Source organism: Molothrus ater, chromosome 4, assembly GCF_012460135.2.
Source record: "Molothrus ater isolate BHLD 08-10-18 breed brown headed cowbird chromosome 4, BPBGC_Mater_1.1, whole genome shotgun sequence".
Taxonomy (NCBI): Eukaryota; Metazoa; Chordata; class Aves; order Passeriformes; family Icteridae; genus Molothrus; species Molothrus ater.
In genome coordinates, this window is record NC_050481.2 from 43,683,461 (window position 1) to 43,695,841 (window position 12,381).

Below are 12,381 nucleotides of genomic sequence, written 5' to 3' on the forward strand. Positions count from 1 at the left end.
CTACTTCTGTAACCCCAGTTCCAGTAGACTCACCTGTACTGTGTTACAAGCATCATTGAGTAATACCTTCCTCCTGTTGCTACTTCAGAAAATAAGCATGTTTTAGGTTATAAAATATTGTTGCTCCCCACCCTTCCATTTTGTCACCACAGATTCAGCTTAAAAGGATCTGAGTTCTGACTGCTGTAACACAATGAATTCCATTATGAATTTCATCCTTTGGCATAAGAGAAAGATGAACTTGTATGTGTTCTACACACTGCTGAGTCAGGAAAAGAAATACAGGATGAAAATGTGTAGAATAGAATTTTATGTTAATGGCTCAGCATGTCAGAGTTGATCAGAGACTCTATACAAATACTCTGTTACAAAGCAAAGTGAGGGTAAGGTGTAGTCATTAAATAATAGTTTCCACCAGAGTGTATCTCTTAATTGTAGCTAAAGAACTGATGTTATTTTGTTCAGTTCAAAAACACATCTCAAAACAAACTTTGGGTGAAAAATCTCAGAAATACCCTTTGGATCCATGTAGTACAGTTAATAAGGAAGACTTAAACAGAAGCCCATTATACTGAAATTTATTTAAATTCTTGAGCACACTATATTCATAGCATTTTAGCACTTCCCAATGAGATATTTACTATATGTTTCTATAAATTATGCATTCATTGCATAAAACTGCATTCATTTCTCTATCACGATACTATATAAATTATCACAAAAACAGATGAACCAACAAAAGATTCTTGAATACATGTAACATTGGTGAGCTGAAAATAGCAGTTGTAGCTTATCTTCACGGTAAGCAGCTCTAAGTGAATCCCACTTGAATTCATTTAATTAAGAAGCTGAAAAGAAAGAAAACATGATTAAATGCTGAAAAATGCATATAAAACATAGCACCAAAATAATTTGAAAAGAATAATAAATAAGGACTTCAAAACATTAATTTGAAAAGTCATTTGACATTTGTGTAATAATCTCTTAAGTTTTTATATTCCATTTAGTAATTACTAAGCAAGCATGAAAGTTATCAAATAAAACATAAGTGATTGAAACTTAAATTTGCCTATTTAAAAAAATTAAAAAGAAAAACGCTCTTCAAACATCTGTTCTCTTTAATCAAGTTCTGCATCTGTTCTTATTACTTGAAGTGAGAAATCTCTCCCAGGGGATGTTTCAGGTTTATTTCAAACCATCTTCTTTTACTGCTGAAGTGGCCCCAGAGTTGGGAGAGTATAGAGCAATTGGCAAGGCTCTGTAGGGTTGCAGACTCTTAAATTCTTAATATTTTAATAAATTAAGACGTTTCCAATGACATTGCTGTTTCTTTACATCTGGAAGGAAACTTTTTATTTTTAAAATGTAGAATATATTGTGTGTCACACCCTTCTAAGTACTTTACCAAATCCCATAGACTGGGAAGTGGGAACCCAGAGAGACAGAGACTTGTGCAAGACTATGGACTAACTGTACAAACACACAAGCTAGGAACTGCTAAATGAAAGTACTGCCTCTAGCTTTGCCTGGTAGGTCTTTCAACTCCTAGATATGCAGTGTGCACCAGCATACATGCTGTAGTAATTTCACCAGTTTTTCCATTCATGGCAATAATTAATCATTACAAAACATAAATACAAGTGCCACAAGCTTAAGAGACTGTATCAGTATAAAGATGTTCACTGCTGCAAAAAGCTGACAAGCTCGTTAGGCAAGACATACAAAGCAAGGCAAAACAGACAGCGACTGTCTGGTGCTGGGGGTGAAGGGATTAACGACGGGGAAAAGCCAGCAAGAACTACTTCATGGAGAGAATTGCAGAGGGCTGAAGGGGGAAGTAGGAATGCTGAGCACATGTGACTGAAAACATAACCCAGGTCTAGAACAGATGTGTAAGGCCATGTACAGGAAAGGATCTGAGAGGAGAAGAGAGAGGACTAATAGTAGTGAAAAAGTTTGGAGAGAAGAGTGGGAAGGGCTGAAGATTTCTTAAGCCTAGCATTGATAGGCTTAAGAGCTGTAAAAGACTCAGTAAGTAACAGCAAAGAAATACAAATACAGCAGTTGGATCAACATGCTTCTACCACAGCTATTGATCCTTACTTTCTGCCTATAAGGGAACTGCACCTTTAGCAGCTAAGAGACACGATACAGAATGTAGACAAAAGAAACACTGAAAGATCTAAAACAAGTGTAGGCAGAAAGCTGAAACACATCAATTTCCATCTGAGTATGAGGACAAACTTTCTTATTTCAAGGGTGAGAGAGCAGTGGAACAGGCTATCCAGAGAGGTTGTGGAGGCTCTTCCTGTCAAAAAACCTGCCTGGAAGTGATCTTGTTCAAACTGCTATAAGTGAACCTACTTTAGAAGAGTGATTCATCTCTAGGAGTCACTTCAACCCTAGCTATTCTTTGACTCTATGGAAAATACAAAAAGCCAAAATCCCATGAAAAAACCATAGAGTAGCCACAAAGGAGGAGATGGGGGGCAGGCAGTTTCTAAAAATCAAGAGTAACAAACTGGACAATATCTGTTGGGATAGATCTGCAGATAGACAGAAGAAAACATGTTGCAAGACAGGGTGCAGCAGAACAGGAAAGCCTGGACAAACTGTGCCCCTCAAGACATAAACTAGATGGGAATGGATAGAAATAGGTAAAAGTAAATGGCAGACTGTCAGACTTATAGGAAAGGCATACAAGCAAGAAGAGGCATTTTAAATGGAGAAAATCACAGAAGCAAGGTCCTTCTGGGAGAAGAGCATCCAAACTGTTTACCACAGTAAGAGACCTGCTACAGATGCAGACATCTAGCATTCAGATCTCCCATTTTTAAAGGATTAGAAAACAGCACTGATGTTGACACCTCACACAGAGAAGAATATGGAGGTTTGTGACTTTTCATGAATTCAGCATGCTGTTATATGGTTTACATGAATAGAGGGAGACTGTACTGTGTTGTCTTCCATTTTCACGGGCAGCTTTTTTCTTGAAAACATACTGTTTAGCCACATTAATAGTAGTAGTATAGAAAATACTAAATGTAAAGGCTTTGTTTTGACAACTGTATATTATTGTTTTCCTGTCTTTTAAAATAATCTTGATTTCTGCTGTTTTAAAGAAAGTAGGCAGTTTTGCTGGACACTATAGATCAAATTTTGAATCCTGGTATTTATCAGAAGTAGGTTTGCCAATTCATAAACTTAAGGTTAATAAATTTAATTGTGCATGAAATATCTAAAAAGCTGCTAGTAGTATGCTCATGTTTATTAATAAATTTAATTTCATATGTCTGTAGATGCTATTTTTTCTAAGTATTAATATTTTTCCAGTATATTTCCAAGAAATAACTATTCTATTTTATTCACTTGCATGTAATTTCAATATTATATAGGATTTCTTTACTGAAACTAATTTAATTACAACATGGGGTAGATGTGTATACAGTGAATGTGAGGATTTTTCAAGCTCTGGGGCATCTTACAATTTGTGTGTCCTGTTGCATTGACTGCCCTTCCCCAAGCAATAAATGAATACTTTATGTCTGACTTAACATTTATGGGTTTTTGATGAAAATAAGGCATCTCTTATTTATCATGCTTTGCACAGCTTAGTTCATTTTCTCTCCTAGCCAATAAAGAATATGTATTTTCTGTTCCATCAATACATAGTTCAGAAGGCTAATTATTTTTTATGGTTTAACTAAAAAAAGTTCACGTTACTCTTATTACTCTGAAATATAATGGCTATGAAGGATAATTGGATAATGAAACATTCAACTGCAAGGCAGGTTCTAAAAAAATTCAAAATCTACTTAATGAATAATTATGAAAACATAGAATATGTTCAGGTGTTTATTTCATTTAAATTGAGATTAAAACAACTAATGATAAAATGTAGGCTTGAAAGAACAATTTAAAGTGTTAAGAGTAATGAAACTGTGCTAGAAGTTTCATTCAGAAAATAAAGCAGAAAAAGCAATCTAGGGCAGTTAGGTTGCAGCCAAAGCTAAAAGAAAAAAGCAAGAAATGTTTTTAATACCAGTAAAGCGTGGATGAAACTTTTCTCTGCATCCTCTTGAAGCAGTGTAACAAATATTTACATGCTTAAAATTCCCAATAATACAATACTGTGCTTATGTACTGATATCTTCTGTTCTTAGCATGCTCTCTCATTCTTTTTCATAATCTGTATGCTTTTTGGGCTGAAACTGCCTAAGGTGTGGTTTCCAGAGAGCCAAGCTCTTTCCTGACTTGCAAAGTCAACTTAGAGTTCATGGTTTTGGCATATAGTGAAGAACAGTCTCTGTGTCACTCCCATGTGTATGAGATGACAGATGAAATTCTGTATTGTTATAATTACATTTTATTGCTCAGTCACTGAGTATATCTGATATTTAACATATCATTTATTCACTTTAAATAATAGGGTGAGAAGGCTTCCTAAAAACATTGTCCAAGATAAATCAAAACACTTGTTTTATCCAGAAATAATTATAAAGAGAAAATGCTCAAGAGTATAAAATAAAATTATTACATAATCTTTCAATAGTTAATGATATCAATTAAAGTGAAAGTTTTAGCAAAATGAAAAATTTCATCTCGTTCCCATAAAAAGGTAGATTAATACAGCCATGAAAAATTCCTGCCATGGCAAAAATGGGTCTAGCAGAAAGATTTGCTGCATGTGAGCTCATCTATCATGATTGTATTTGCTTAGTGAGTAACCTTCATGATGACCCCCACTTTGAATCACCTTTCCCATTTCAATGCTATACTGTGTAACAGTATTTTACCAGCATATTAAAGAAACAATTTTTGCCCAATACTAGCCTTCAAGAAGAAAATCCTGTGAAAGAAAGAATCAAATCAGAATTGGGAATGTCTGAAGTGGATCGAAAAGTCTGTTGAAATTACTGTGCCTTCCTATATACATGCCCTCTAAAGAGCACCTTAAAAGACACTATTAAAAAAATAAATAATTTTTTTTTCCAGTTTTTGACTGTGGCTTTATGTTTATCCAGCTCTGTTTTGAGTTATCTTCGCTACCTGGAGGTCGCTGCAGAAAAGAAGATGCACAGCAGATTGTGTTATTGTTTCACTTCTTACCAATGCGTGATATTTCACAAAGAACTGACTTGGCTGTTCAATGCCAGAGAATGGAAACAATTTAGGACATTCGAATTCTTTTCTTTTTTAAGTAGGATAGGGAAGTTGATGCTCGAGGTCATGCATATAGCATTAAAGCAATTTCAGTTTTCTTTAACTGTTGCTTTAGGCAGGCCAACATAATGTCACTTTTTCCCTGACAGATCATTAGTATGCATTGTTGTTAATATTGTTAAAGGCAAAGCTTTACTAGCCTGAGGACAATTCATCACAAAAAGACTGAGAGTTTCAAGGTGAAATCTACAACCAGTGAAAGGAAAAGGATAGACATATTTCACATCTTAAGATATATCTGCATTGGGATCAATTGATGAGGTGTGGAAATGGAACTTCTAGGAAGATCTTAAGGAATTCAGACAAGAAGATTAATGTATTTTAGCACATAAGACTGAAGTCAAAATGCAAGATACTAAATTAAAAGAGGAAAGAGAAAATAAGAGTTTATATACTTGGTCCTCCTCAGTGCATTGCACATTCATTAAAATTCCTAAGAACTATCCACAAGAAACATAGAGGCTTCTCTAAAAAATGCTGAGGGATTGTGAAGAAGATGACACATTGTGACCACTGAAGTGTCAAATAATCAACAGTGTTTATTTAAAATAACAGCAAATTGGGTCAGAGCTACCCAAGAGACCAACAGAAACATGAAAGATTTAGCACTGAAAAGGACATGATAAATAAATTACACATTTACATTTTAAATGAGTAAATGAAATTTGATAATAGCAGAGCAAAAGGATCAGCTCTAGTGATGGCTTCCAATACTAGACAATTGTGAGGATTTAAGATTGAGTGAGGATTTAAGATTGAATGATTAATTTATTACCAAGAAGACTTGGAACCATCCAGGACAGACCAACTAAGCCCAAAAGATCTTGCGTAATTATGAAGAAGCAGTAACAGTATTTGAAAAACCCCAAGAAAACTGCATCACACTTACCCAGCTATTAAATGTTTCCTATGAGTTTAGGCATAAACACTGTTCATTTCTTTATGAATTTACTTGATTTATAAGTTATGGTATTGAGTCTAATTAGCTCCTTAAGACAGAATTTGGTTTATGGATCTAGTAATTTCTTCACAGTAACAACATGATATGGCACTACTTTATTTTATCAGGATTGTGATGAATTATCCTTTTTCATTGTCCCAGATTTATTTATTTTTTAACCAGCTTTAGCATACTAGCAGGTACACTTTTGATATGTATCACCTATCAAATGACTAAGCTTTTATTAGAATTCTGCCCCCTAGCCCAAATCATCCTCTCCTTTATTCTTAGCTTGGATAATAAAAGAGAAGTATGAAATCTACATAGGCCTCCAACTTCTGCTAGACAGTCCCATTAAAAGACATCTGGTATTTCAATAAATTCTAGATTAATTGTGGGGAGAATAAAATTTAAAACTCTACTCCACCTAGCATTTACAGCAAACAGATTAGCAAGAGAAGAGAGAAAAGCCCTACATTATTTAAATTAAGATTCCCAAAGTTTATAACACCTGATACTACAAGATATATTCAGTGACTGAGTTTGCACTAACACCAATGGTATGGTGTTGGCATGCAAACTCACAGAGCACACTAATGCTCACAATGCTGCTCAGCACCAGACATCCTAGGTATCAGGCAGCAGCCAAAATCCCCTGTTGCAAACTTTCACAAAAGCAATGCAAGGTCTGGCACAGATATATAAGCATGATGTTATAAGTGATATGAACATTCCTAATATGAACTAAAAGTGAAACTAGTACAATTGTCAGGTTCTCTTTAGTAACTGATAAACTGCATGGCAAGGAACACGCCACCACCATCGCCTTCTCCATTTAATAAACTTGTTATGAGAAGTTTATTAAGAGGAGAAGGGAGCTCAGACCATGGGTTGCCATTCTTTGGCAGTGCTTCTCAAGTGAGCTTTCAGCTGCAGATTAAGCTCATAAATCCTGCTTCTTTAAAGTTTAAGACTTAAACAGTTAATGGAAGGTAAGAAAACCTCACACTTAGGAAAACTGTATCCTGCCTTTCACCCCAACTCAGTCAAGCTAGAAGTAATCTCCAGAGAGGATGGTGAGAAGCAGGACAGTCTATCCCAAATGGCTATTAATTTCATACTGATGAAACTTTGCAGTATGATGCTACTGAGTCCTTTACAGACCTCTTTCCTTAGCAGAAATTACTAAAAAGCAGGAGCAAACCTTGTGCACATATTAAAACAGAAAGAGTTTCCTTTTCTTCAGTATGGTGTTATTAAATAATAAAACTAATCTGAAGCAACCTAAATGTCAATTAAATGGCATAAAGAGACCAAGCTCTGTAAAAATGAAAATAGTTCTGAAGTCTTAGAGCAAAAACTAACAGAAAAATTGTAAGGTTATAGCTGAAATGTTACATCTAAGTTGGCTTTGCAAGGCTGAATCCTTTTTAGTGGAATATAACAAAAAATACAAAACTGGCTGTTGTTCTAATCATGTGGCCTAATCAGAGAAATCTACTTTTTCCTTTGTCAGAAAAATTGCAGCTGTTTAACTGACAGGTGTATGTATAATTTAGAAAAACTATAATCCTTTCTCTCCTGCATGGTGTGGCTGACAAAAGAAAAGGGTACTTTTAGTGAAGTCAAATTTTAGCAGCATACAGTGCTTTGTTTTTTCTGCCCTGTCTTAAGTACATCTTAGTTATACAAAAATAAAAATCTAATAAAGCCTTACAAACCAAAGCATGTTTTTTTCTGCATTTTTCAGGGGGGCACTGCGTATGTCACACATCTGTGCTCAAACCCTTTTAACTGGTCTGCTTTAACAGTTGCATTCCAGTCCCTTTTGGGTTGTTTAAATTAATCACCATTCTTCCTGCTTCTACCACCTTCCATTGACTTCAGTGGTAAAGACTAAAGATTGTTTAGCTGAAAGCAATTCTTAAACTTCTACAGAGCTATTACAGTCTATAGGATGAGAATTTAAAGACAGATTACCTGTATGGGTAGCCGTGGTATTTGGAGCGAAATATCGACAGCAGGAAGCTGAAGAAAAAGACCACAAGACCAAGGCCTACCAGACATATTACTGGAAAGAAAATAACTTTGTTTATTAGCACATAAAAGATTTAAAACTGCAATCTCTACAAACAATATTATTTATGTCAATCATTTATAGAGAATTCTGACACAGTTAAACACAAAATGTTACTGCCTTGACTACTGAAGCCCACTATCTTCTGACAGGATTTCAAACAGATATGGAAATAACATTTATGGTTATTAGGAAAAAATAACCTGTCAGGGCAAATGTATTTTCAAGAAAAAAGCAGAAATTTGAAAGTCAAATGTATGTGGATGCAAACACCTTACCGCTGATAATGGATTTAATAGCCCATTAAATTATACATATCAAATAATGTCATTTCAGGTATTTGCTTGTTCTTTTTGGAAAAAAAAAATCTATTTAGAAAAATGTCCCTTGACTAATCGAATCATGTCTCTAGCCAACCATCTATGGCTGAAGTAGTTGTAAAGGCAGCTTAGTAACTACTTTATCTAGTTACTAATAGCTAAAAATGTCACTGTTCTAAGTTCCAAGGCTGGCAGCCAAATTACTTTTTACTCTTAGCTCACTAGCAATATAAATCTTCAGGTTCTGAAGGTAAGTAACAATGATGCAGATCTTCTGATACCATCCAGGTGAAAGTGCTTTGCATCTTTTCAGATAAAGAATGAACTAACAAAGTAAATGCTTAAATTAACAAACAAAATTTGGAACATCTGTTGGCATCCTGTGCGCTAATAGCATAAAACCTTCTTGATTGTGATAGCCCACTCTACTGCAAGTAAGTAATTTTTTTAAAAAGGGGCACATGTTCCAAACTGAGATGCAGCTCATCTGCATTAGATAACATTTTGATTCTAGTGAGCTACTTTGATTTTAAAAATTCCTCTTCTTATACTATTCCTACTTCAGCCAACTCCTTGCTGTTTAATTGCAATATTCATGCTTCAAAAGTGTGCTGCCTTTGAGCGAAGGATGAGAAAACATGAAGCGAAGGAAACTGACAATGATGCATTTTTTCATTAAAACTGACCATGTGGAAAGTGACACATGTCAACTGGAATATAAAATTTCTACAGTTATTTTGAGAAAACTAGCCAGGTACAAACCTAATAAACATACTTCATTATAAAGAAATCACCACTCACAAATATGATTTACAAGCATGGATGAATAAACTGGAAGCATGAACAGTGCAAGGCAGATATATAGAAAGCATTGATATAATGGCCACAAAGAGCAAAGAGCCTGAATTTTTACTGCAGTCCACTGATATTTCAGTGTGTTCACAGGCCCAGAGCTATGATCAAATTCCAATTAAACTTATGTCACTGTATCTTTTTGATACCTTGTGAAGGCTGTCCTAGAACAGAGACTAGACAGAGCTAAAGAATAAAGTAGGTATTTATTAATGTCTCCAATGGATCCACCTTGGGCAGCAGAAGAGCCCAGCCAGGGCTACACCCAAGATTAACCAAAATGGTCACAAAATGGGCGACCGGTCACGAGGTCTCACACTTTTATATGCCCTGGTCCATTTGCATACGGGAGTTAATTGTCCAATTATAGCTTTAGGTTATGAAGTTCCATCCTTCTTGTTCTCTCTTCAGTCCACTGCTGTTTATGCTCTTGGACCTGAAATTTGGATCAGTTGTCCTTGTTCCCAAGCTAGAAAAGGAACTGTTTTGTTTACCTACTCTGTGAAGAGAGCTTACCATCCCTTAATATGAAGCTCAGAACTACACACTAAAGCAGTACAGAATCTGAAAAATACAAAAGCTAAAACCTAAAGCATCACTTTGACACCACTGTTAAAGCTAGCTACTATAGAAGATATTCAGAATTAATGACACATCTACAGCTTGCTGAAGGAGAGCCTCAAATTACTATAGATTAGAGATATCTCTAGCCATTCACCCATTCACTCTAGTTACCATGAAGAGTTCTAGAATCCTTTTAAAGAAAATGGTTGGCCAGCTCTATCTGCAATACTGTGTATTACAGGGAACCTAAAGAACTGACCTCAAAAGAAAGAGGAGGCAGTGTAGGAAATATGGTATCTTCCAAAGACCTTCAATGGCTTATATAAGAAAAAGAAGTCAGGGGATATAAAAAGTGCAAAGGCAGATGGGCATCTTTGTTTCAACCTATGTCATACTCAGTAAAACCTTGTTTGACATAACAGTGAGGAAGTTTGATTCTGGATAAAACACTTTCATATTGTGTGTTTATGTGATTCATTGAGAAAAAAATCTCACAAATATTCTGAGTACCAACAAAATTCAGAAAAACATTAAAAATTGCACTTCAAGCTAAATATCTTTAGACATTTCAGATTAGGTATGTTCTGTATTAAACCTACTGTTGGGCTTCCACCTTCCTCTGGAGACTCGATACTCGCAAGAGTACCAAAGAAAAGAATTTTCACACTATTTTGGATGTTGTCAACTGAGAACGTTTTGAAACTCTTGTTCTTTAATGTCACTGACTTCTAATATAATTCAAGAGCCAAAAAGCATTTATGCAATGTAGTAGAGATACTGTGTCAAGCTGTACTTTGGCTGAAAATGCTTAAAGTATTTTTTTACTGTTACTATTTCATGTGAATGCAGTTTTATCAACAGAATTTTTATGCTCTACTCTTTTCCAAACAACTAAAGGTAAAAATTGGTTTAAGTAGAGACTGTCTGAAAGCTTAATCAGATATTCACTTGTAATTTTTCAGTGTCTTCTAATTGTCCAAGCATTACTTTAGCTATAAAGTACAACTTACTTCTCCTTTTTCCAACATCCCCTTTGGAGGTAGCAGCTTCATTCAGGAGTACCATTCCCATGGTGATAGCAGCATCTGAATTGCCATTGTCAAGGAAAGCAGCAGATGTGTGGATACCTCAGAAAGCCACAAAGGTACATCTATGAACTACAGGTTTCAAGTTCATAAAATAAAAGTAGGTATTTATACGTAACAACTGCATATCACAATCTGTACCGTGCCGATACAGTCACCTATAGCAAAAATGTGCAGGAATTTCTTTGTACATTCTGGATTTAAAAAAAAACAAAGAAGGTTCAAGAAGTTTTAAAGGCCAAGTCATCAAGTAGGACAAAAATTTTGGACAGTTATGGAAATAGCCATTCCCCAATATTTTAAAATATTCTGTATATTGGTAGCAAAAGATTTTTAAAAAACAGAAACTGTAAGATCCAGAAATCATTCACTGCAATTGCACACAATTCACTGGTTATGTGACACAAATTGAAGCAGTTGGACTGGTTTATCTTCCTCTGCATTTAGATAAGACATTAACTCGCTCTTTAGTGTCATTTTGCTTAACATTTTAGCAGAGAAACATCTCAGAGGCAAAGTCCTCCGTCACTTTCAGTGTTTTGTTGTCTTATTATAACTGTTACAAACCTGAACAAGTACATAACAATAAAACAATTTCACTAATCTAGCAAGCTCTTAAGCCATTCTCCTAATTGTTTATTTGAAGCCATATCAACAAAAAGGAACAGTTACTACTGTGCATAACATCTGTTCTGAAACAGAGGCAAGCCTGAATGCTACTCTGAAGCAGGTGTGAATCATGAGAACCATAGGTCACAACAGCAGCAAAGACAAACTTCAACACACTTTTACAGATGGTCAAATAAGGTTGGGGATTTCAACATTACTTAACCCAGGGCATGATGACTACAGACTTGAAGAATAAGATGTTATTATTTATGCACACCATTCAAGAAGACACTTCAAATGTGCTAGATACATAAGTAATATCTGCCTCTCATAACATTACACTTGCACTAATCATAATATATTAATATTTTTTCATTTTAGGAATGTTCAAAATTAGACCAAAATGTTCAAAGACATCTGAAATTTTCATTGTAAAATTTTCATTAAGCTGAGCCTGAGCAAAAGGATTTAGAACTGTCAATGTGAACACAATCACACTTCCTAAGAGATGAGCAGCCTGACTCAGGTTTGACTTCCAAATTTTATACACACAAACTGAGAAAAGTCAAATGAAGAATAACAAGATTTTTAGAAGTAAACATCAATGGTGAAAGATGGCAGAAGCAAATAGGCAACATAGAGGAATTATAATTTTTACATCACCTCTTTGATGCAGACATCTTCCTACAGTCCTAAATTAAGCTCCAATTA

General features: G+C 35.1%; 1 protein-coding gene across 1 annotated transcript in view; it reads right to left on the bottom strand.

The window, feature by feature from the left end:
* Nucleotides 1-562: 562 nt before the first annotated feature.
* The window catches only part of TUSC3 (tumor suppressor candidate 3), a 109,257-nt gene continuing 97,438 nt past the window's right edge, over nucleotides 563-12,381 (bottom strand). Inside the window, exons 8-10 of the mRNA XM_036382611.1 lie at nucleotides 10,987-11,061; nucleotides 8,144-8,234; nucleotides 563-848 (exon numbers count right to left, since the gene is read on the bottom strand). Coding sequence (XP_036238504.1) covers nucleotides 833-848; nucleotides 8,144-8,234; nucleotides 10,987-11,061 — 182 coding nt within the window. The 3' untranslated portion in view covers nucleotides 563-832. The remainder of the gene's footprint in view (nucleotides 849-8,143; nucleotides 8,235-10,986; nucleotides 11,062-12,381) is intronic.